Source organism: Ctenopharyngodon idella, chromosome 6 (assembly GCF_019924925.1).
Source record: "Ctenopharyngodon idella isolate HZGC_01 chromosome 6, HZGC01, whole genome shotgun sequence".
Lineage (NCBI taxonomy): Eukaryota > Metazoa > Chordata > Actinopteri > Cypriniformes > Xenocyprididae > Ctenopharyngodon > Ctenopharyngodon idella.
Genome location: NC_067225.1, coordinates 10874119 through 10900224, shown reverse-complemented (window position 1 = coordinate 10900224; position 26106 = coordinate 10874119). Strand labels below are relative to the sequence as shown.

Below are 26106 nucleotides of genomic sequence, written 5' to 3'. Positions count from 1 at the left end.
AATACCACCTTTGTAATCTGTAAAATTAGATAGTCTATATAAGATAAATTTACTTGAGAGAGAAAAAAAATAACTTTTTAAGTTTGAAGATTTATAGAAAAATAACTCTTGTGTTTATGTATGTATTTTAGGTGCAGTACAAATATTGATAATGAAGTGCATTTAGATGCATTTGGGTCAATGACTTGACGGATCATTTTTTTGTCAAAAGGCCTTAATAATAATAAAAAACAAAGATATGACATCCAAAATATGTAAGGTATTATGTAAGGTATTTCAACTTGATCTCTTTTATTGAATCCAAAAGTTTTAATTATATTTTGCTAAATATAAGGTATTTTGAAGTATCAAAGGGTCATTCGGTTTAACCGTCCAAAGGCCAATACAGCCATTTCATTTGTGATTAAAATATCTTAAAATATAATAAATGTATACATTTTTTTATTCTGGCATGATTTTATAACATCATATATCAACATAGTGCAAAATGGTATTAATATTATGTGTAGAAGTCGTTGCTTTGTTGTGAGAAAGAATGTCCGGAAAAATGAATTTCATTGATGTCATTCGGAGTAACCAATTTAAAGGGACCATTTTGGATCAAGTCATACGGTCAATATCATGTGATAGGATGTGACATCATTCAGACACCTGCAAAGGACCACATGGTCGTGAAGCAAAGTAACTATTTGAAAACATGGAAAACGTTGTAATATTTTAAAATCTTGTACTAAATATAAAATGTTTGATTGTCCTTTTGCTAGCTAGCTAGATATCAGCCTGTTAGCATTGTTTGAAAATATTGTCATTTGGTATAACCAAAAGTGTCATTCGGTAAAACCGAAATTTTGGTTAAACCGAATGACTTTTTTGGTGACAAATTTTGTTCATCTTGTAATAAATGACAAAAGCAGTGTTAATTGATTATAAAAACCACGTAATCTCATTGTTAACACTTGTTTGAACTCTTTTGATGCCTGTCCTTAAATGCCATGTAAAATATTCTCATTTTGGCCTGATTATTCAACAATACGCACCAAACCAGAGACTGTCACAATCAAGGCTGATGGGTGTTAATATAAAGTCCAGCATCCTTGGTGTTTTTGTGATTAGTATGAGCCATTTAAATTAATTAACTTATTACGTTCAGTACAACTTATGGAAACTGCATTTAGCCTACTTCTAAACTGTTAAAAAAAAAAAAAAAGTGTTCTCTAAGTATGCATATGTTGAGAATTAATATCTGTATATACTACGTCTGCCAGGTAGAATTTGTAAAACGTCAGCCTTTAACAAATCCTCTCCCATGGCCTCATGAGATAGTAAGAACATCTCATTTGACATACTACTTTTCGCATACTACATTGTCTGGAAGTAGGCATATTTGGGGTAAGAGCGCCTTTAATGAATTAAAAAAAAAAAAAAAAAGAATCCATCTCCTTCACAATATTCAATGTATGAACATATCAGATGGAGGGGGCAGAGCCACAGGCCAGCATTTATTCCAGGGGTTATATGTATGCGAGCACTGTTCCTAATGGACGCCAGGTCTTCACTCATGATAGAGCTGGAGTGAGTGTTTTCGAACATTAATCAAAGTGAAGGGGCACACGCTTCTGGTTTGTGCCAGTCAATGCTCTGGCGAGCTAATGTGGCGCAATGATGAACAACGTTTGCGTTCAGGTTTAGCCACAAGCGTTCACAAAGAAAAATAGACTCGACCCCTGGTCTCCAATTCACCATGGGGGTTAGTGAGCATCACATTAATCACATGCTAGCTCTGGCCTAACTCAGGGCTAACACTCCTGCTGGAGGTGTTTCTGTGAGCCACCCTCGCAAATATGAAAAATGTTAAATGTCACAAAGGTCTACAGCTTAAGACTGAAGAATTCTATTAAATTTAATTATTGTTTTTAAGATGTAAACACTTTTAACATTCTCTGTTTAGACTAATTTTCAAATCAGAATCTGAATCTGAATCAGAAAGAGCTTTATTGCCAGGTTAGGCAGTCAGTTGCATGAAGTGTCAACATGTTATTTTCATTAAATTAAAGGAATATTCCATATTCAACAACTACAGCACTTGTTGTGACACACTGTTGTGTTGTGAGACACTTACAATGGCAGTGAATGGGGCCAATCCATAAACATTAAAATGCTTTAAAAAAATGGTTGTTTCGATTACAAAATGTAAACAATGATAACAAGTGTGGAAAAATAGTTTATAACCTTTTCTGTGTAAAGTTACATCCACTTACAGCTTCATTTCCATAACAAAATAACACCTAAAACCCTAAAATGACTGTATAAATGACAAAAGCAACATTACAGCTCAAATAATACCCACACTCTAAAAAATGTGGGGTTAAAAACAACCCAAGTTGGGTTGAAAATGGACAAACCCAGCAATTGGGTTGTTTTAATCCAGAAAATGGGTTGTTTTAACCCAGCTACTGGGTTAAATGTTTGCCCAACCTGCTGGGTGGTTTTATTTAACTCAACTATTGTTTAAAAATTACTGTATTGCTTGCTTAAAGTGAACCCAAAGTATGTTGGAAATTAATGTTTATTAATATGTTTAATAAATGGACGTTTATTAATAAGTTTAATGAATAATAATTAAACAATAAACATTTATTAAATTGCTTATTAATAAATGTTCACCTTTTGATTATTATTGTTGCCTCTATAATTATGTGTCTGATTTTTAATTTCCAGCCTATTTTTGCTTCATTTTAAGCCAGCCATATAATCATTTTTAAACAATAGTTGAGTTACTGTAAATAAAACTGCCCAGCACATTGGGCAAACATTTAACCCAACCGCTGGGTTAAAACAACCCAATCACTGGGTTTGTCCATTTTCAACCCAACTTGGGTTGTTTTTAACCCAGCATGTTTTTAGAGTGCAGTTTTTAACAGAAGAATTAATGTAAGTGCATTTAAAAAATGATATATCAAAAATTGGCCCGATTTAATTCCAAGTGGAAGCGTCTCTCTGTAACCTCAATCAAATATTTATTTATTTATTGTGGTAATTAAAATTATGCCAGAAGTGATGTCCATTGAGCTTAGCTTGTATTGAACCTGCAATATGTCATAATTATTATTGCAAGACCAACAAAGTGTGACTGCTTTATTGTCCTTAACTGTACAGCATGACTTCACCAGTCTCTCGTGAAGATGGTTTTGTTGTCTTTTCAAAAGTTTAATAAATGTCCTCCTCCTTTCCTGGTATTTTGGAAAGTGGCTGTAGTCCAGAAAGAAAGTTCTTTGAAAGTTAAAAGAGCTGTGTGGTTTTAGAGAACAAGAAAGCAATAGCAAATTCCACAGACTGAAACGTGGAAAAGTGCCTTTTTGAAAAATACAGTTTTACACTGCAGGAAAAAAAATGGGTTAGTAGTGGCAGAGCATGAGGGGGTGAAGAAAAGGGGAAAAGAGAGAGAGAGAGAGAGAGATGGGCCTGGATTCTTTAAGCTTTAGTGGTAAGATGCAGGCTTATTCCAGTCATAATTTCCATCATGCTTTTCCTAATATCCTTACTGGCTGGTGATGGGATAAGCACATCTCACAGCGTGTGTCGTTTTCACCTTAAAGCTTTCACACTGCTTACAGCGTCCATTGTGGCTGACACAATCAGCCATAGGGGCAGTCTGCTTAAAACTGCTTTTCCTCTGGTATTTTGCACGCTGTATCTCTCATTCCATTCACGAGGGATTTATGTGAAAACATCTTAGTGGTTACAAACAGCACATGCTTTCTGTTAAGACTTGGTCTAATGATTTTGTTTACTCGGGGCCAGTGCCAAAGTAAATGGCAAATGTCCAGAGATTTTTGAAATAGGCTTTATTTCAAAAAAAGGAAATATTGTGACAAACACTACAAATGTGTTCTTCTAGTGAGTTTGCATAATGTGATGCAAAGTGGCTATTTCAATAGCAATGAATATATGGTATTATTTAAAGGGGACCTATTATGCCCCTTTTCACAAGATGCAACATAAGTCTCTGGTGTCCCCACAATGTGTTTGTGAAGTTTCAGCTCAAAATACCCCACAAATCATTTATTATAGCTTGTCAAATTTGCCCCTATTTGGGTGTGAGCAAAAACACGCAGTTTTTGTGTGTGTCTCTTTAAATGCAAATGAGCTGCTGCTCCCGGCCCCCTTTCCAGAAGAGGGCGGAGCTTTAACAGCTCATGCTTCGGTTTCTCAACAACAACAAAGCTGGAGAATCTCACGCAGCCAAAATGAGGATTGTCAGTAACCTTACATTGTTCAAACCGGAGTCGGACACTGATGGAGAGACTCAGGAAGAAGTTACAACTTTTAGAATGAAACTGGACGTTTCTGAATGGTTAGTGGATAAATTTATGTAGTTGATTCAACTCATCCACTAGCATGTGCCGTCATGTTAAACTTTTGTGCAAATTCAGCGTTGAATTGACCCTTGTTTGTGAAGCAGTCCGGCGTAAAATGACGGCATGACAACAACACTCTACTACAACAACTCTTCCTCTTCTCTAAAGCAGCCCAACATGGCCTCACCTCCTTTTGTTGTGTGTTTCCGAGGGCAGGGTTTATGTAAATTTAGGGGTTTTGATGTCACCAACCCAGAAAGAAGCTTGTTGTAGTCCCTACCAGCCGTTTAAAAAGCGATTTCTGTAAAAGAAAATATCTCCCTTTGCATTGAACTTTGAGCGTCGTAACTTTGCAGATATTGTTTATGCTCAAACAGCAACATTACACACTAACTAAAGTTAAAAAAAGTGAAATCATAATCAAGGACCCCTTTGACCATCTAGCATAAAAGTTACTTTTCTTCACTCATACTCATAACACGTTTGCTTATAACAGAGCTTAAGCCACAATTTAGGAAGGCACAACACAGGCTGACATTACAATAATGAATCAAAAATGAATAGTTTGCCGATGCAGGGAGCACCATTGATCGATACTAAGGCACAACAGCTGGAGGGGAGTGAGGGTGGTGAAAGAGTGAAAGAAAAACAACAGATTTCTCTTTTCCCCCTTGAATACACACTTGCGTCCGGGTGCAAATGTGTGAGTATCTGTGTGTGTGTCTTTGTCATGGGTGCCAGTGCTCCTTTCATGCCCCGGGGCCATGGAACCCGCCCCATGCCCCTACCCTTCATGAACTAGCACCTGCACTGATTGGCTGCTTATCTATAGGGAGAAAGAAGAGGTAGAGAGGCAGTGATTGGAAAAGGCAGCCGGAGGATACGAGTGGGGCCCAAATGGTGTCCTCTCCTCGGAGACACAGACAGAATCCAGGAGAGCCGTAATCCACACAGAACACGCACGGCCCAGGGACGCGGACGGAGCGGTACGATGCACACACATGTAGCGCACACACAATCAACTAAGCCTAAATAATAAGTATGCAGAAGCGAAAGCAAGGCACAAAAGCGTAACCCTGGCAGAGCCTGCTCTTAGGAAATCACTGTTTTATTTACATTGTTTTTCCAGAACAGGCTTATTTAGGAAATGGACTTTTAATGAAACGGTCCTTCAAGCGAGGCCTCGCTAATGCCGAATTCTCCAGTATTGTTAAAACGTAATGCTCCCGAGGCATCCGTGGAGAATGCTTGTCTAGATTTCATATCTGCCCTCCGACAGCCACGGAAATCATCCGACTGATTATCAAAGAGCCGTGCGTTGAGTGGCCTTTAATTGATAGCAAAAGCTCTGTAATAAATAGAGACGTTTTGCTGAGGAGCGGAGAGAAGCTGAACTGCCAGTGATTACCTGCTGGAATCAGGCCTCATCAATATCAGCCTAATTACAAAGCACTTCTGGCAGTGCGTGAAACAAATCGACCGCCGCGGCAGATTGGGCTGTGGCCACGGACGTCCACAGATATTAGGGCTTTTAGCGATGGGCCTGTGGGGGGCTACCTGAGTATTGCTCCCCACACACTGCTGATAAGAAAGAATGGGGCGATTTAGATCAGTGAAGTGCTTTGCCTCTGCCAGCTCTGCTAATGCCTCCTTTGCAGGCTTATGTGGTCATGGGGCTACAGCCAGAACTTGGACCGTTTTTTTCTGTGTATTTCTATCTCATCCATCTCATGTTGTACACCTCTGTTCATCGACACAATATTTGTTACAAGCAGTGTGCGAATTCTGCCCCCGCTAATGAAGGCTTGATCCCCCCTGAAGGACATCAAAATAAGATGTTAGGGGGTCAAAGAAAGTAATATGTAGTGTTACCTATAAATATGAAGATTGCAGCATTACATTTACAGTAGATTTGTTCATGTTACATCATATTTATAGTCATTTTCTTTTACGCGTAGTTTGCAGTGTTGAGCATTATAACCAATCACACACATTTCTGTTGAGCTTAGGAATGCAATGTCCAATCGGAGATGCTTTGATTCGTTGCCGCGTAAATTTTGGTGTCATGAGGGTTGCACGCGCTCACTGACTGGATTCTGAATCTGAACTTCTCTCTTATCATCATAAACAACAAACTGCAGAAAAGATGCATGTAAGAGATTCATTTTGCAGTACATAGGGAGTATATCGGGAGTTTTTGCTAAAGTGCATAACTCACATTAGACTGAAATCATGGACCGCTTCGGTGTTCTTTGATCGCTTGCTTAATGTAATAGCTATATTCCCAGTTTGAATAACCGTTTTGTTTTTCATGCTACTGAAATAGCCAATGTTAAGTCTTTTTTTTTTTTTTTTCAAATCCATAAACAGCAATAAACAAATTCATTAACAGTTCTTAGCTTGTTTTGTCTGTAGCCAGAATATGATGTGCTTTTTCCCCACCAAAAAACTTTGTCGACTTAAAGGGTTAGTTCACCCAAAAATGAAATTTCTGTCATTAAGTACTCACCCTCATGTCGTTCCACACCCATAAGACCTTCATTCATCTGCGGAGCACATATTAAGATATTTTTTGATGAAATCTGATGGCTCAGTGAGGCCTTCATTGACAGCAAGATAATTAACACTTTCAGATACCCAGAAAGCTACTAAAGACATAATCAAAACAGTTCATGTGACTACAGTGGTCCAACCTTAATGTTATGAAGCGACGAGAATACTTTTTCTGTGCCAAAAAACAAAACAAAATAATGACTTTATTCAACAATATCTAGTGATGGGCGATTTCAAAACACTGCTTCATGAAGCTTTGAAGCTTTACAAATCTTTTGTGTCGAATCAGTGGTTCGGAGCGTGTGTCAAACTGCCAAAGTCCCGTGATTTCGTTATGTCATAAGTGTTTCAAAATTTCAATAGTTCACCACTGGAGGGCGTGACTTTGGCAGTTTGATACACGCTCCGAACCACTGATTCGAAACAAAAGATTCGTGAAGCTTCGAAGCTTCATGAAGCAGTGTTTTGAAATTGCCCATCACTAGATATTGTTGAATAAAGTCGTTTTTTTTTTTTTTTTGTTTTTGTTTTTTTGGCACAGAAAAAGTATTCTCGTCGCTTCATAACATTAAGGTTGAACCACTGTAGTCACATGAACTGTTTTAAATATGTCTTTAGTAGCTTTCTGTGCATTTGAAAGTGTTAATTGTCTTGCTGTCAATGCAGGCCTCACTGAGCCATCGGATTTTATCAAAAATATCTTAATTTGTGTTCTGAAGATGAACGAAGGTCTTACAGGTGTGGAACGACATGAGGGTGAGTAATTAATGACAGAATTTTCATTTTTGGGTGAACTAACCCTTTAATAATAATCATTACAATTTCAAGAGCAACAATCAACCATAATGATTTTGTCCTGATATTGCAGCTTCACCCCTATAATGACTTAATGTTTATTGGCTATTTACCTTATGCAGTGTAAATACATGTATATGAGCAGCATTAAACAGTGGGCCTATGTGTAAATAAACATTAATGCCATGTCAGATGCAGTTTCTGCTCTACCTTTGCAGTGTAAAAATGGCTTTAGTTGATGGCTGAAAAAAAATTCATTGGTAACAGTCTGTAGAATTGTGATTGATTAAAGTAACTGGTTAAACTGGGGTATTTGAACAACACAGGTAGGCAGATTCAAGTAGATTTTTAATAAGGTAATTACAAAAACTGGCCCCTACAAAGATAAAAAAAAATGTGTGTATATGTAAAGGCATATATGTGTGCACCATGCACCCCTAAAAATCATTGACCCCGCTGTAGGCCATTGTATAATTCGCACCCTGGTTACAAGAGCAGTAATGATAGATCAGAACACAGATCTGTCATCTTTGCGTTATGTGTGTAGGCAGTATCCCGTGTGAGACTCTCTCACTCTCAGATGGAACCACTTTGTAGGCCCATTCGGCCCCCCCCAACACACACACGCTGTATTGGGTTTCCAGCCTGAGACAAGTTGAAGGGTTCCTTCCCTGCTTCCCATGGATGAAAAGACCAGTGTCTTTCCCCCCCTCCCTCAACTTGTGTCTGTCTTTTTTTTCCCCAGGTAAGCGTCTGAGGTGGGGTCCCGGTGGCGAGCGCAGGAAGGAAGCCATTACTACACACTGCGGAGAAAGGGGCCGTGGGATGCAGCTGCCCGTCACATGGGAGGAAGAGGTTCAAGACCCCAGACAGGACGGGAGTAATACGACCCTCTGGAGTAGCTGAGACTGACCTTAGAAAAACTTCCTACCGCTTCATCTCATGAACATTTCCTGCTAATGGACTTGCCCTGCAAGGGGCACCCTCTCGTTCTGCTACCTTTAAAGGGTTAGTTCACCCGAAAAATAAAAATTACCACATGATTTACTCACCCTCAAGCCATCCGCGGTGTTTATGACTATCTTCTTTCAGACGAACACAATTGGAGATATATTTAAAAATATCCTGGCTCTTCCAAACTTTATAATGGTAATGAATGGGGGGCGTGATTTTGAAGCAAAAAAAAAAGTGCATCCATCCATCATAAAAGTACTCCACACAGCTCCGGTGGGTTAATAAAGGCCTTCTGAAGTGAAGCGATGGGTTTTTGTAAATATTTAAAACTTTATTAACTATAATAACTAGCTTCCAGCAGACGGCCGTACGCATCGATCTGCGGCGGAAGAGTGACCTCTGACCCGACACATGATGTAATGATGAACGCGAAAGCGCAGAGGATAGAGCAAAACAAACACCGCCCATGAATTAGAAGTCTAAAATGAGAATTTTTACAGAGAAATGTCGGAGGATTTCGATATAAGAGAAGAGGAGCTTGAGTTTGTTGCACAGCCATATTTGTTTGAATCGCGAGAGGCTTCTAAGCTTCTAAGTCTGCCGGAAGCTAGTTATTTTAGATATGAAGTTTTAAATACCTATCGCTTCACTTCAGAAGGCCTTTATTAACCCCCCGGAGCCGTGTGCAGTACTTTTATGATGGATGGATGCACTTTTTTTTGCTTTAAAATCGTGCCCCCCATTCACTGCCATTATAAAGCTTGGATATTTTTTAAATATATCTCTGATTGTGTTCATCTGAAAGAAGATAGTCATATACACCTTGGATGACTTGAGGGTGAGTAAATCATGGGGTAATTTTCATTTTTGGGTGAACTAACCCTTTAAATACATTCCCAGCATAATATCCCTCATATTCATTTTGGGGATTTGTTCATAATGTTTGCACTCCATGTTTTAATCTCTAGTGCACAGCAGCTTTGGTGCACACAATTACAAACACTTTAAACAACAAAGTTGATTTCAGTGATGATATCGCTGAAAAGTCTCAGAGAGAAATAACGCTACCAATCAGACATAAAGAGTTGCTCTAAATGAGACAGGGATAATAAGGACCGGGAGTCTTGAGACATCTCCCTCTGCTGATGAGAGGACACCGGCTCTCCGGCTACCGCTGGGCTCGCCAACATCTGCGCAGGCAATTTAAACCCACTGTAGACTGCAAAGGTTAAACCACTAAAATCTAATATTTGCCTGGAGGGGGTCACGGCACTGCAATTACTAGGTACAATCGGCAGAGCTAATCAGCTCGCCAGGCTTGCAGGGGGCCGGGGTGGGCGAACGGGCCCATGATCAGAGTCTCTGTCCTCTCGCTGTTCTGTTTACTTATTAAACTCCATCTTGTGTTCAAGGAGCCGCGAGGCTGCCCTCAGCCCTCTGCACAGGGGGCAAATTTAGCTCCCAACACTCTCAGATATCGCCACACTTCACAAGAATGCACGTTAATCAGTAGTTTTGTTCTTTGGTCTGTGAGAGAAAAGGGATAAATCTGGCAGTTATTAACATATATAATGCTCTCCACATATACAATCTGCTGATGATGTAAACCTGACCTGAAAACGAGTTCCGAGATGTTTCTGTTTGAGCATTGCGAAGTAGTCGCTGTATATGTTCTTTGATACAGTGATATCCTCTTTTGCAAAACCAAATATAGGATTAGAGCATAATGCATTATGATTGTCTGGTCTACACCCCTTTTGAATGAGGCTTGGGGAACAATTACGGGTAATTAAATATGTGCCAGTACAGAAAAAAAAAAAAGATAATTATGTCCTTTGTGTATTACACCAATTAATTACTATTATTTCTGGGAGTAAAGCCTTTAATGACTTGAGAATTTGCACATACGATGCGTGCGAGTGCGCTACAGATGTCTAACCAAGTTTCTTCTGTTCGTCTTCATGTGTTTCTGGCAGGTCACCTTTGATGTTTAAGGTTAATCGCTCTCGTATCAAACCCTCGGTGAGTGAGTTTGCACTGTCCGACTGCCCAATGTTGAGTGGATTAGTTGAATCTCTGCCGTCTGGGGCTGGTGAATGTGTGACCAGGTGTTAACTCTCCCACACCTGGAGCTGTCCTAATGAGGGCTGCTGTAGAGCACCTTTGAGCCTTTTATCCTCATCTCCCCTTCTCAAAAGAGTAACAGAAGCCATTTAGGGCATGGACAACTTTATTTCACAACAAGACAGTTCAAAGCAGTCAATTATAGTGTAGAAAAGCCACTGAACCTGCTGCACATGCACGCAACCAAACTTTTACTTGTTCTCTCACACTTACTTTTCTTATCTGGAAAAGATTTTCCAGTGCTGCATACTGATCTCTGGTTTAAGCAAAAGAGCTGTGGCATCCGTTTACAGTGATCTATTTATTGGCTCCAGGCACTAATACCTAACCTAGGATATGTGGGTCCAATTATTAGTAATCTATTAAACCCTGAAACCTATAAATGGTTACACTGCAACCCTCTGAGCTAAAGACGGCTCAGATGCTCTATGCTCTAAATCCCTACCTGGTTAATGAGACATTGAACCCAACAGCCCCTCTTCCAAGTCCTCTGCCCCCCTCCCAGGGCCTCTGAGGATACTGTAATTCCATCTTCCTTCTTGTCCAAGAGCTGCTCAATCAATGGATGTATATAGGAAAGCACATGTCTATCCAAACCAAGGGATGCCGCTTGCATGCGTGTGTTTTGGGACAGTCATGCGGTCTGCTGCCCCACCTGGTCTAAGCACTATTGACAAATCCATCAAGGAGGTGATGCATCAGCTCCATAGAAGCCCGCTCCAAGCAGCCAAAGCTCTGACATGCTGTCACCTTGGTAACTGCTGCTGAAGTGAATTGCCTGCTGGGATAGCTGACCTCGGTTGGCGGACCGCCATGACGCAAAGGCAGGCGTGTGGCTGGAGATGTCACCAGACCCCTGAGGACCATCGATCCCCCCCAACATCACCACCATCCATCCTTATCCAGGATAAATTTATTCCTCTCAAACAAGAGTGTGGCAACTTAACATTTGTGATCGGACGGCATGTGGAAGCCATGGATTTGAGTGATTAATGGAATTCCAATTATCCTCTGTCTGGGAGGGGGCTGCAAAGCACAGAGACCCTCAAAACAAGAGACTCTGGGACAAATACAGAGTTACATTGTGTAATTGAGAAGCACTGAAAATGGCAATATACCATAATCACTTCCACTCAATATTAATGGCTACAAACAGTTCATGGGTTATTCAAAAATGTCTCCTAGTTTGAGTTTAATGTGAGACCAAATATTCACTACAGGGTTCAAATCTGGACTCTGAACAGGGCAAAACATGAGCCTGATAGACTTGTTCTCAATCCACTTCTTTGTTGTCTTTGCAGTGTGGGCAGGAGCATTGTCTTGTTGAAAAATAACATCTGATCAGTCCTCTGTAGATAACGACTTGTCAATGGTGAGAATCAAGCCATTCTGCAAAATTCTCCTGTACTCCAAAGCATTAATTCACTTTTCACAGCAGCTGAAAAGATTCCCAACACAATGACACCTCTTCCTCCATGCTTCACTGTGCTAGAGATGCATTTATTATTATATTATATTATATTATATTATATTATATTTATAACAACCCAAGTTGGGTTGAAAATATACAAACTCAGCGATTGGGTTGTTTTAACCCAGCGGTTGGGTTAAATGTTTGCCCAACATGCTGAGTAGTTTTATTTAACTCAACTATTGTTTAAAAATGACTATATGTCTGACTTAAAATGAACCCAAAATAGGCTGGAAACTACAAATCAGACACATAATTACTAGAGGCAACAATAATAATCAAAAGGTGAACATTTATTAATAAGCAATTTAATAAATGTTTATTGTTTAATTATTATTCATTAAACGTATTAATAAATGTTCATTTAGTAAACATATTAATAAAAAATAATTTCCAACATATTTTGGGTTCATTTTAAGCAAGCAATACAGTAATTTTTAAACAATAGTTGAGTTAAATAAAACTACCCAGCAGGTTGGGCAAACATTTAACCCAACCACTGGGTTAAAACAACCCAATTGCTGGACTTGTCCATTTTCAACCCAGCTCGGGTTGTTTTTAACCCAGCATTTTTTTTTAGCGCGTATTGTATTATATTATATTATATTATATTATATTATATTATATTATATTACATTTAAAGACACAGAGCATTAGTTGTGTGTGGAGTGGAAACACGAGTTTCATTGTGATTCATCAGTCCACACACAACTTCCCATATTCTGTCAAAAATGTAATTTTGTCTTTGTTTTTTATGCTTTTTAAGGAGTGCATTTGCTTAAATTGTGCTAATTTCTTGACCAATTTGTGGTTAAGACATTTAAAAGCTTTAACCATTTTAACCATGTTTAACCATTTTGGGCCATTTTTTTTTTTTTTGTATTATAAGTTCTAATATTGTTAATATTAGTACATTCTGGTGGGGATGAAGGCTTGGATGAAGGCTCCTTGCAAAACGTGTTAAAGAGCAAACAAATTTTACATTTTACAAGCAAAAAATATATATATACTAACACAAACCAACCAAAATTACATTGACAGCATTTTTACAACATTCTCCAAACAATCAATCACATGGTCATACAAAATGATCTCACATAATTAAAATTTAGATTTGCTTGTTGGAATATTGGATATTTAGTTAGGCTACATATGATTTGTCAGTATTAAACATTTATTGGTAGATAATTAAAATACATTATAAATAACATCCACAAAATCCAACAAAGATTGCTCACCAAAATTTACACTTCATTTTATTATAATATTATTTTGTTTGTATGTCTCACAGATGTTATGGGCTTTATGAAATATTTTAATAGATACATTTTGTATAGGATACATTTTATGTAAATGAAGTTAGACAACATTGCTCAAATCTCATGTGTTACATTTATAGGCCTAGTATATGAATGTGCTTAATTATTTATATAAGTCTAAAGTAGGCTATACCCCTAACAATGTCACGTGGCATGCACACTGCGAAGTATCGTTTTAAAGGTGATTTTACCAGCACTTCATTCATTCATTCGTGCAAAAATCAAAACGCATTAACATAATTTGTTTTGTATTCTTTGTTCTCCGGTAAACTATGAAGCAAGCGAAAAGGCCGGAGGCTTTCGTCAGTTTACTAACGTGTTTACTATACTAAAATAACAGTAATTTCGGGAAACGTGCCGCAGAGATTAAGGACAATTTAAGTCCTGTAATGCCCTAATGCTTCAGTTACAGCCATGATCAGTGGATTTTCGATAGTCTCGCGCATAAAAGCACACAAAAGGTAACAACTGACTTTGGTTGAGACTGTATAAAATGTACAGATTGTTTAGTGGCAACTTTATTTAAAGTGTCTCGCTCTCAAGAATTGAACTTGAAACTCTTTTGGGAAAAAAAAAAAAAAAAAAAAAAAAAAAAAAAGGCCTAATATGAAAATGTAGGCTATCAATTATCTGTTTTGTCCGCCTAATCGTAAAACATGCCATTTTACTAACGAAAGTAGTAGCCTATATTAATCCTTTTGAATCCAGTTCACTTGTGAAAGAGAAAACAACTTTTAGCCGGATCATCTTTGTCAGTAACTGTGATATAAAGCCTCTGTAGGAAACAGCAGATGGCGCTGTTGGGCCGTGGAAGTGTTCCGCCCAGCTGCGCAGTAGATTGGAGATGTGTGTGTGTTGTTGAGCTCACAAGGATCCATGCAGTGACTTGGGGAAAAAAGGATGGTTGTATAATCAATTAATAGGCTATATACTGCATGTGGCACATATTATTATTTTTTTTAAATAATGCTACTACTACAAATATACTACTACTAGGCTTCTAATGATTTCATTCATTTTTAATAACATAAAACTATATGTTGAGTCCACGATTAGAGGTCACCACTAAGATTAATTTACTGTCACAACATTCTTTTTAGAATAATCGAGAATTATTAGGCTATATTAAAAATCAGTAGGTTATATTAGAGTTATAAAGCAACAAACTACTTTTTTTTTATAAATGTAGATTCGTGTAATCTACACAGCCCTGCATTTATTTGTAAATGACTAAATAAATAATAATAATTATTATCAGGCTATTTTATTATTATTAAAGGCGCTTTATTGTTACTAAATTACTATATTCAATATTAGAAACCTTCCTGTTAGATGTCGCCAAACAGTTTGTTGAAGGTCATTTTAAGTAATTAAAATACACTCAACCCTAGTCCAGTGGCCCTTTCCCTCACCTGTCCGTCTTCTTGTCTGTCCCTCAAAGCACAGAGCCTTGAACTTCTCATTCTATAGAAAGGAAACCCCACACGTCACGTCACTCGGCATACATATTTCATTAAGCTCTATTCTCGCGCTCAAGAGCGGCGGAGGGCACGCGCGGTGCCCGGCGCGCACTGCATCCCGCCTGGGCATATGATCCGGAGCGATCAGTTTCACCAGTGGTCCGAATGGTCACGATTTTTGAATGTTGCCCTCCCTGTTATTTAGGAATAAAGCCTACTTATTTATTTACGTAGCCCCTTTGTGTTGGGTTATCAAACTATAGCATTCCTTTAGCACTCCGCGCGTAAGAACTCATTAGACACCACCAGGGACCCCAGTGACAGTCTGCACAATTCTCTGTCTAAACAGACTGGGATCTCAATGACACGTCATACAGGTAATGCACAGCAATGGGGCCTACTGCTTCTGAATAATATTAAATGGATCGAATACACATAATAACGCCAATAGAGTAAAATGCATGGATAATAAAATAATGAAGTGTAAATGCTGCAACATGCGTGGCCTAGTGTGGCTTGAGCATTGCGGACATGTGTCTGGATATTGTTTCACATGACTTCAGGAGGGAAGTGATGGAAATGTAATCTCTGGTTTGCAGAGGGGAGCAGCACCTGCGCCCGCTGAACATGAACGGCGTTTACAGTGTGTCTCCAGAGGGAGAGAGGGACTGGGAGTGGCTGGTCCTCCAGACAGCACAACTGGGGACTTCCAGAGAGTTCTGAGGGCCTTTACTTATGATGACACACCGAAGAGTTAGTCTACGTACTGCATTAATGTATATACGGTGGCTGAGTTTGAGCCTGTGTGCTCCGGATCCTGTTTACCATTTTAAATATTTAAACGTTTTAATTCGAATATAGTTCAAGCAAATACAGCTGTTACCTGGAAATAACCACGCTGGCTTATTATTATTATTATTTTTATTATTATTATCGATAATATTGGTTTCTTTGCTTTAATATTTCCACACACTATTTCCCTGTGTAAGGAATATGCAAAATGGATATATGTAAATTACAACAATAAGAAATGCATTATTACGCAGAATTCCTAAATCTGTGAAAGACCATTTGCGCGTTCCTAACTTTTCTTCGTTCAAAGTTGAGTGACTATTTTGAGTATTTACTTTTTTTTTTTTTTTTTTAACCACTAATAATAGTCCAAATAAGATCATTTAAATTCAACATTTCACGGGGAAAGTATAATTCTGTAATTTGATACAATTTATAAATAAAGGCAAATGACTAATTCAAAAAACAAGGATTCTGCCAAGATAACCAAAATGCATTTTGGATTATTACAGATGTTTGAAAGATACAACAATATCTGCTGCTTATTAATGACAATAGAACATGGATTAACAAAGGCGGTCTGAAGCATGTCTCCCCACTGAGCACAGCACGAGGGGTTAAGAGACAAAAAGAAACATGAAAACAACAAAATGAAACTCGAATAGTCTGGCATGTTCGTCTGGAAATAAAAAAGTGCGGAAACCTCAACGATTATGAACATTTACTTTTTCAGCACTGATCAAAATAAGTGTTTGTGTTCGTTTGTTCAGTTGGACACGATGTTGATTCCATATTAAATATCCTGTTGATTGGGATATTCTGTGTGATGTTCAAATTGGAATTTCGATATCCTGTTGAAAATTATTTGTTGGCCATTTAAGTTATAATGGCCCCAAATTAGCATACATTTTAGAATACTATAGCAAAATATAGAGCAAAAACTGAATTCCCTGTGCAATGCCATACATTTTATTATTTATTTTTTCCTCAGTGATGTAGTTGTTTTCGATGTGAGTTCTGGAAAAGTTTCTGGCGTGTGGCACTATATTCTGAATTTCTCAAGACTTTTATTTTTGAACTCACTGGTGAAATTGAAGCGTGGAGCTTCTTATCAAACGTTATATGCTATGTTAGGCTACTGTTACAAATATACAAATATACAAATATATTAATGTTACTTGGAATTCATGTTAAGAGATATAGGATATTTGACAGTGACACAATGTAGTTTCTCTAGTAAGGTTTGTCAAGAAAGCATTCATGCAATGAAATAAATGTTATTTGGGCTAAAACGTGGTGGCAGCACGTGCACGAGCACTGATCGAATATTTATGAAGGACCAACATTATTGCTACAAAACTAATCATTTGAGCTTCTTTTAAAATCCAAGTAATTTTTGCGGTAAAACGTTTCGGAAAAAGAGTTAAAAAAGGAGTTAAAAAATGTTCATAGCAGTTCTTCACTATTTTATCAGCAGTGGATAGATCTGAGCACGTGGGTCGAAAGTCATGTGACAGTAGACTATGGAGTTTAGTGCAGTTTATGTCATCTGCTTGCTGAACATATTCCAGGCCTCCCTGTATATACTGAAAGCTCCAGTGTTCCATAAACTGTATAATGCTATATATTTTAGTAAATTAAAATGCTATATTATATATTTATGCGATGCTGCTAACTTAAAGGGAAACAGGGTCAGTGGACATCACAAATGCTGTTTTTTGGTTGTTGTTGTTGTTGTTGTTTAGATATTCCTCTAAATCTGTTTAATAAACAATAATTTAATAAACAACTCGATATTTAAATATTTATACACCAATCATACACATGAGCTGATTTCCCCCCTCAAAATGTTCTACATTTTAATTCTGAATTAAATTTAGCCTACTTCTCAGTGACAGAATTTCTTTAACTCGGGTCATACAAAATCAGTCTGAATGTCAGACTAGCACCCTTATTATTAGGGACAAAGAGAAGGGATGCATACTTCTATAACATTGATTGAATTTAGTTGCTAAGCAACTAGTGTATGGGAATTCATCCGCGAAATTTAAATCTTGGAGAGAGAGAGAGAGGGAATTGCGCGTTTTGCTGAATAGTCATCCTAAGAAAAAGTTGAAGCGATCACACTGTCGTTTTCGCCCGCTTAAGAAAACACTTCGTCCGTTTTATTTATGAGGCCTAGCTCGGGATAATTTCATCTCCAATATTTGACTTACATGAATAATGTTAGGTATAACATAAAGTCAGTTTATGACAGGTTTACACCGACTAAAGTTTACGACATGAATTATATTCAGGCCTATATTTGTTAGTCTGCAATCAAGCATTCTGGTTTATTTTAACAAGCAAAAGCTGGTGTTTGCGACACCCGGGAAATAATAATAATAATAGGCTAATAATAAAAACAACAACAGGCCTAATAATAAAATTCCATATTTAGGTCATCACACAATGCATGCAGCAAGCGCGAAATTAAGAGAGAAATGGAGAAATGCTGACAACATTATAAAATAAATACACTTCAGCTATAAACACCTCGCCTGATCGAATGCAATACAATACAAAATATATGCATAGGCCTATATGCAAGTCTGTAAACACGTGTTTTGGAATATTGTTACAGGAATATTTGAATATAGATAGATAGATAGATAGATAGATAGATTGTGTTTGAATTCGGCAGTTGCAATAAAGCAGACCATGTAACATTGAATAAAAATATGTCCAATATGTATCGGGCTGATAAGGCATGTGGATTTGACAGCTGGCGTGAACGTAAAAGCAGGTAAAGCGCGTGACACTGTAAACACTCCACCTCCAAAAGCGATCAACTTTTCCTGGCTTTCTCTCGTGAGATTTACTGAACGTTGCTATCTCCATTCCTTGTCACAGAGACACATTTCATCCTGCTAACAAAATGGATGTACACTGAAGTAATTTACAGCGGTGACACTTTTGCTGGTTTGCTAAAAAGCTCATGCTAAAATGCTAAAAGTTCTAGAAATGCTAAACTGCCGTTAATGCTTCCCATCGAGGCCTAAACGATTGCACTGACCTGTTTTTATTTATTTATTTATTTTTTTGAGAAAAATGCATTGTGTCATATGTTTATAGGACGGTTGTATTTTAAGCAAACATCGCTATTTTGTTGGCGTAAAAAATAAAAAGGTTTTCTATTCTGCATGTCATATTCAATATTCAGCAGTCATCGTTTTAAAATGCATACTGCTCTGAGAGCAAACTAAAAAAATTACAAACAGCTACGATTTTAGGCACAACACACAATCTTGTTTCATTCTAACAAATTTATTGTTCTCGATCATCTCTTACGGAATCACTACTGAAATTAAATTACAATCAAATCATCACATCAAAATATACCCTTATCACCTACTGTCAAAGTCAGCTCGTGTAGATTTGTGCTCTTTTTAAAAATGAGAATACAAAATGAAACAAAACAAATAGGGTCAACAACGAAAACAGGGAGAAAACATTTTACACAAGTCTGGGGGGAAATAAATAACTGTTTGGAATAGTTCGTATGTATCCCGAATAAAATATTAAAACAAAGCATTTTAATGAAAAATATTAAGTAAATAATTCCGATCAGCATCTGATCTAATGCATCTATATTGCCGGATTTACATAGTCTTGTTTATTAAAACCTACCAAAGAATACTGCTTGGAAATGGCAGCACATGAAAACATCCACAGCACCAGCTCTGGCCCACTTGGCAACGGATGTTCGCGCAGAAGATTTTCAAAGAGGTGCAGCTGCGGAATAATCAGTCTTTTCAAAAGTCATCTTTGATTTCATTTTGTCCTCAAAATCCACGTAAGATTCAGTGTCTTTACATTTAAAAAAAAAAAAAAAAAAAAAAAAACAATTTCAAAAAGATCTTGGAGATCAGAAACTGAGGGCAGTCTTTTGTTGTTTTTGTAAGGATTGGAAGGCCAGAAAAAAATCCATTCCATATTTTTGGATAATAACAAAACCATGCAGTCTTCTCTGCCAAGTTGGATGGAAGCTTCGTGGATGCCACTGTTCTTCGCATTGTTTCGGTTGAATTTCATCCCTTTGTTTGAGGTTTAATGTCCCATAACAACATACACAATTGCCTGCGTCTTTTGCCTCTCAAACAAGACATTGGTGTAACAGGGAAGGGGGGGTCAAAGATTTTGTTGTTCATTTCTAATTTCTTGTATTTTTCAGTTGAAGTTAATGCGCCAAAATTACCTGGTGGAACGAACTTGTAGTTGTCACCCTCTGGTCGCCCGGTTCGCTCGGCCCAGTTAAACTTGCATCTTTTAAGTAATCTACTAAAAAATGTCCCTGAAAGAAAGAGCAGACACAACCTTTTAGGTTAAGACATTTAAGGGCCTGGAAGAAGATTAGCGGGCGGTTTAGGGTTGGGAAGGAAGAGGGGTGATTTTTTTTTTCTTGTGAAAAAAATATATAGTAACACATCTGCAGTCTCAATATTCCCTCACAATCACAGTATCAAAATGCTTTGCTATCTTCATGATAGTCTGTGTTTTATCAGATTAGTCATATATAAAATATTTTTAGTCTTGTATGCTGTTCTATGTCTCACTGAACATTCGTTTGCAGTCCATGGAGGGGGGCGGTGTATCTGCACTCACATTGCCGACCTGAGAATACACATCCTCCGGCGTCTGCGGCACTCCTGGGGGCGTCATCCTTTTCTCCTTCTGTCTCCGGTTGCAAAACCAAACTCTGACCACCTCTTTCTCCAGCTGCAGGTTGTCCGCTAGGCTGGTTATCTCTTGGGCCGAAGGCTTGGGACATTTCAAGAAGTGACTCTCCAACGCACCTTTGACGCTCACTTCGATGGAGGTGCGCTTCTTGCGCTTCCTGCCCTGAGCCGCGATCTTGTCGATGCTGGTGGGACTGCCCGTGGAAGAGTCCGCTTCCTCCAGCCATTTGTTAAGCAACGGCTTCAGCTTGCACATGTTCTTAAAGCTGAGCTGGAGGGCTTCGAAGCGACAGATCGTGGTCTGCGAGAAGACGTTCCCGTACAGAGTGCCCAACGCCAAGCCCACGTCCGCTTGCGTGAAGCCCAGCTTGATCCGGCGCTGTTTGAACTGCTTGGCAAAGTGCTCTAAGTCATCCGACGTCGGCGTGTCCTCGTCGGAGTGCGGGTCGTGGCTGTTCACTCCGTGGTGTGCTTGCTGGTGATGTTGATGCTGGTGGTGATGGTGGTGGTGGTGGCTGCTGTGATCGAGCTCCGGGGTGTCGCCACGCACCAGCCCCGGGTGTACTAGGCTTTGGCTGCCCGGCGGACTGAGCATGCCGTTCACCGTGAAGCCGCCGGGCTGCGAGTATATGAGGGACTGCTGCTGCTGTTGGCTCCCGGTTAGCGACGGGATGTGGGCAGCGGTTGTGCTACCCCAGGCGCCCGCGTGAGTCTGGTGGGGACCTAAATGTGGGGGCCTGTGATGCAGCGCAGTCCCAGAGTGCAAATCGTCTCTCCCCGAGTTATTTTTCACGTCCTGCTGCTGTTGCGGGCTGCCTGTCATTCCAACGGGACTAGACGACCACGGCGATCCGGCTTCAGCTGCGGCAACTGCGGCAGCTGCAGCCGCCGCTGCGGCGTGAGGCAAGGACGTCACCCACTGGTGAGCGTGGCTCAGCATGTGTCCCCCGTTGCTCGCTGCCATCGCGCCCTGCATAAAATCACTTTGTACCATTTTAACCGTTGGGTCTCCTCTGTACCCACCGGACACTGAGGTTACCGCAGCACTGCCCTGCTGCATCCCACCCCCGGAGTCCGAGTGCACGATCGAGCCGGACGATAATATACTACTGCTGGGTAGATAAGGGTTGGAAGCCGCTGTGGCCATTCCGCTAACCTTATGAATATGTTCGCTGGTCACCCCCTCCCTTTTGCAGAAACTTTTTTAATGCAGGCAAATTATATCTCATGAATTATTCAAACTTTAAAAGTCTGGCTTGTGTTTTGGCAAACACCATCAACAAAAAGCAAAGAGAACGATACTGTAGGCGAGAAGACGAAATCCGTCTCTTGAATATTTTGTGCATTCATATATTTCGAACATATGAAAACGATAAATTCCAGTTTTATGTCAGCGTTGAAAACCCCTCGAAAGTCGAACAGTCCTTCAATCTATACTTTCTATTTAAAAGCAAAGAAAAACAAAAAGAAAGATTAAAAATTGTTTCAAAAACTTTGTCCCGCAAGAAAGTTCTGGCGCTTGAATAAGTTGCCCTTAAAAAATAATAAGTCCAAACGTATGTTCCGTTACCGAGTGGAAAAATATTAAACGTGGTTCTTCCTCAATTCTTTTGTTATTTAGCCGCAGCGATTTCACTTGCTCCGTTCCTTTATTTCTTTTCTTTTGCAGATTCTTTTATGGTGCTGTAAAGTCTGTCTCTTTGTTCTGTTTTGATGTGTTTAAACCTGCCAAACCGCTCCAGTTGAAGTACAATCCAGTATTACAGTGCAAAGCAGTGTTGCATGCCTTCTTTCTCATTCGCTTGTTCTCTCTCCTCTCCCTCCCTCTCTCTCTCTCTCTCTCTCTCTCTCTCTCTGACAGTTAGCTCCGTCCCTCCCTCAGAGCTCGAGGACACACGAGTGTTTACCCTGCGCTGCGTACATCGTCCACGTCTTTTCCCCAAATGCAAGGAAGTCGGGTGTACGGCTCTCGTTGATTGGATGGTACGGGCGAGATTGACAGCTCTAGAGAACTCGCTTCGGGCACTTAGACCCCCCTTCCGGCTATTCCAATTGGTTGCTTTTGAATTTAAATAAATAAATCAAGATAAATGACTGAAAACTCTAAAGAATGCTGGAATATAATAAATCCCCATTTAAGTACAATTTCCCATAGTTTTGGCGAATTATTTTGGTGAATTATTGACAAGACCGTGTGACTGTTAGTGGGCTAATTCTAAGAGCAAAAACAAAACATAGTTCTCTTACCAAGCCGTAGGTTGAATTCAGATAAGAGTGATGAACAGTGTCCTCTAACAAATACAACTGATCTTGTTTTAATTGAAATTTCGAAATAGCTCTTTTGAAAGGCATTGAAATCGCACTCCTATTGACAAAACGACTCCTAAAATATCGTTTCTCTTCCAGCTTGTCTGTTACAATTTTTGAACTCAACCAAGCAAGATAATATAAATATATCGAACCTAACTGCATCGCATTGACTACTACTACATTTCCCGAGACCTCGGCCTCTCAAGAGTTAACGAGATGACTATGCGATGCTTCCAAGCGGAAACAGAGAGTGCAAGGCAGCTAAACACAAGAAAGGGATGGGGAGAAAGTGGCAACCAAAACGAATGGAAACCGAGCAGGTCTTTGGGGATTTGCAAGAAATGTCTTCTACCAAGATCGACTAACGATAGGCCAAATACAACATACCTTTTCAAATCTCGCGCCGAATTGTTTAGACATACCATCATCAGACCCCTACAACATATGGATTCACCCAGAGGTATAAATAAAAGTGCAAAGAAAATTTAGAGTGATTGACATATACGGTCCCCCCAAGCTTCAGTAAACAAGAGAGGTGTCAAACTGGATCTCCTTGTTTATGAACTACAGAATAAGTATCATCACGTGCATAAAACACACATGTAAACCAATGCACCATTTTACAACAATAATCACTCCAAAAAGGTGTTGTGATAGAAAAGCTCGTCTTATTTCATTTAGTAGGATTGATGCACTGGGTAGAATAACACTGAATCAGGTTTTGTAGAAAACCCAAGAGAGGACTACGTAGCTACTCCCCTTCCCAGAAGATTTCATTTGGATCAGACTCAAAAACCGAGAACCTCGTGGATTTGTTTACATTGAATGGCAAAGTAGGGCCACCGCCACGGGGCTGTCTATTCATTAATTTCCAGCAGATTTTGCTCTAAATTACTGATATGCATTTCATACTGCTCGTCTCGTGCGGCCATAAGAAACGTGATAGCCAGTATGAGGAAACTCCAAGGAGTCAAAGCAATTTCAAATGTTCAAGCCTTCAACTTTTTGAAGTTTAATGTTTTTTTTTTTTGTTTTTTTTTATCTGAGAAGTAGTCTGTTTATTATTTATTTGTTTATGTAACAAGGTCCCCGTGTTCCCTGCTGGGGAGATCATTTGTTTTCTGTGCAAGTAGAGAGGGAAAAATCCCCAAGTATAACAAGAGACGAACAGTTAGTGCTGATTTTCATTTGCATAAATTTTCATATATTTTAGTGAAAATAATAGCGGTGCAGAGGAGAGCTCCGCTCAGTTGAGTCAGAGGGAAGAAAATCTTAGGAAGGACCAAAACGGAGGGAGAGAGTCGGTCAGTGATGGACGAACAATGCAGTATTTGAGACATTTTTCCAGTTATCACGGAATCTTACGGTAAGTGAAAATAAATCAGTATTCGGCGCGATTATAAAACTGTATTAGGCATACTACACCTGAACAATAATCTATCTATATAGCTACTAACCTCATATATATATATATATATATATATATATATATATATATATATATATATATATATATATTTACGTGTCTGTGTGGTTGCGAAGTCCTTTTTTTCCCGTGCAAAAATCAATAAGACTGTTTAGCTTTATAAATAGCGAGCAGACGGTTAAGCTGCTGTATTGTAGTGAATGTCCAGTGGAGAATGTGCAATCAATCAAATTCAAACAGAAGACCCTCGGTGGAATTCTCGGTGGAGTCGCGTACAAGTGGATATCAGGTCGTTTACATAAATCGATCTTTTACTTCTGTGCCAAAGTTTGATGAAACTTGGTCTGCGGCACTGACTTATTTTGGAGCGCGTGATGGTGTGTGAATGACGGCAGGGATTTTAGTTGTTACCGAACGACTGTGAGAGACTACACAGCACATGAGGGGCAACTGAGCAGATCATGAGCAATGGCAATGAAAATATGCAAGTGCTCGGCGCAAGGTATGATTATCTAAATTAAACGAGACTGAAGCGGTTTAAATTATAAACATCTGAGGTGACTAAAATGTAGGCTACATGCAGTTACAAAACTAAATTTAGATTGAATTAGAATTAAATTGCAAAAGACTAAAGATTAATATATTACAATGTAATATGCAAACAAAACGAAAACCTCTCCCCTTGATATTTCTTGGGTTAACTTTGTGTGCCCTCCCAATCGAAGATGCCAACTCTCTCGCAGCCCCACTAAGACCGTTTGTTTCATTCATGGGCAACGCATTTCTGAAGCCTTCCTCTCGGTTGCTATGGTGAGTGGAATAAAAGAAGGAACACTGGTCGCATTAAGCTATATGTTTGTGCACTGGAGTCGAGATGAAAGAGCCACAGTCAAGCCAAGATCATCTACCATCGCGCCAAACACACATCTCAAATTCGTATATGTCTAGGCTATAGAAATATAAGCACCTACAAAAGATGTATACATAAAATAACTGGAATCAGCACAACCATAAAGATTAGATCGCACACTTACACGCTTGACAGTGATGTATGGGGGAGTATTTTGTCACCAGCAGGTGTCGCGCTTAGTCAGTATGGTAAAAGCGCTAATGGTGAGTAATTGGGCTATTGTCCTTGATTATTGATTTATTCGTATTTTTTTGAGAGAAGCATAGGATATCGTAAACTGATACCTGTTGAAATCATACCAATGCGAAAAATCACCTCGGTATAATTAATGTATTCATAAGACATTAATTTAAATTATTGCTATTGCTCAAAGAAACAATGTACACCCTGTTTTAAACGATACATGCTTTCAATAAATAAATAAATAAATAAAAGATTCAGTAGTTTTCAAACAGATTTTCACCCTTCCAATTCTGACTTATAACGTAGATGTAAGTTGCAATTTTTTTAGTTTACTAAAAGGTTTCGTTAAGGTACGTTTATAAATAAAACGTAAAACGTTTTAAACAAAATCTTTGTAATTATATTCAGCTAATGTTGTGTAAAATGCTGATGTAATGACAGTATTTAAATAGCCTACATTCAAAAACTTATCATTAAGTCTTGACACGTTATCATTAAAAACGTATTCAACAAAAAAATAATATAACTGAAAAATAATTATAAAAAGTGCGCGCATGTTTGATCACCCAGTTAAATATTTGAATAATTTTAACATTACGAAAAAACACACTGGATACAATACAATTTAACTGAGTAAAATTAATGAGAATTGTGAATATTAAAAAAGAAATTATTTCAAAGAAAAAAAAAATATTTATATTGCATGTATTATAATGAAATGAAATATCTGCTC

General features: G+C 38.7%; 1 protein-coding gene across 3 annotated transcripts; it reads right to left on the bottom strand.

The window, feature by feature from the left end:
• Window positions 1–15976: 15976 nt before the first annotated feature.
• pou3f3b (POU class 3 homeobox 3b) lies at window positions 15977–22635 on the bottom strand. 3 transcript variants are annotated; one of them, XM_051898355.1, is made up of 2 exons: window positions 20480–22635; window positions 15977–20159 (listed from the first exon to the last, which is right to left on the bottom strand). In XM_051898355.1, exons 1-2 carry the CDS (start codon window positions 21689–21691, stop codon window positions 20046–20048), a joined length of 1326 nt encoding a protein of 441 aa, XP_051754315.1. In that variant the 5' UTR covers window positions 21692–22635; the 3' UTR covers window positions 15977–20045. The 3 variants fall into 3 exon arrangements, with proteins under 3 accessions (XP_051754315.1, XP_051754314.1, XP_051754316.1); XM_051898354.1 differs by having other exon boundaries at window positions 20471–22605; XM_051898356.1 differs by having other exon boundaries at window positions 15977–22630.
• Between the last annotated feature and the right edge of the window lie 3471 nt (window positions 22636–26106).

Coding starts and splice junctions, on each gene's coding strand:
- pou3f3b (XM_051898354.1), bottom strand. CDS start 21,691: ATGGCCACAGCGGCTTCCAACCCTTATCTACCCAGCAGTAGTATATTA. Junction 20,160..20,470: donor TGTATTCTCAGGTCGGCAAT/GTGAGTGCAGAT, acceptor TCTTTCTTTCAG/GGACATTTTTTAGTAGATTA.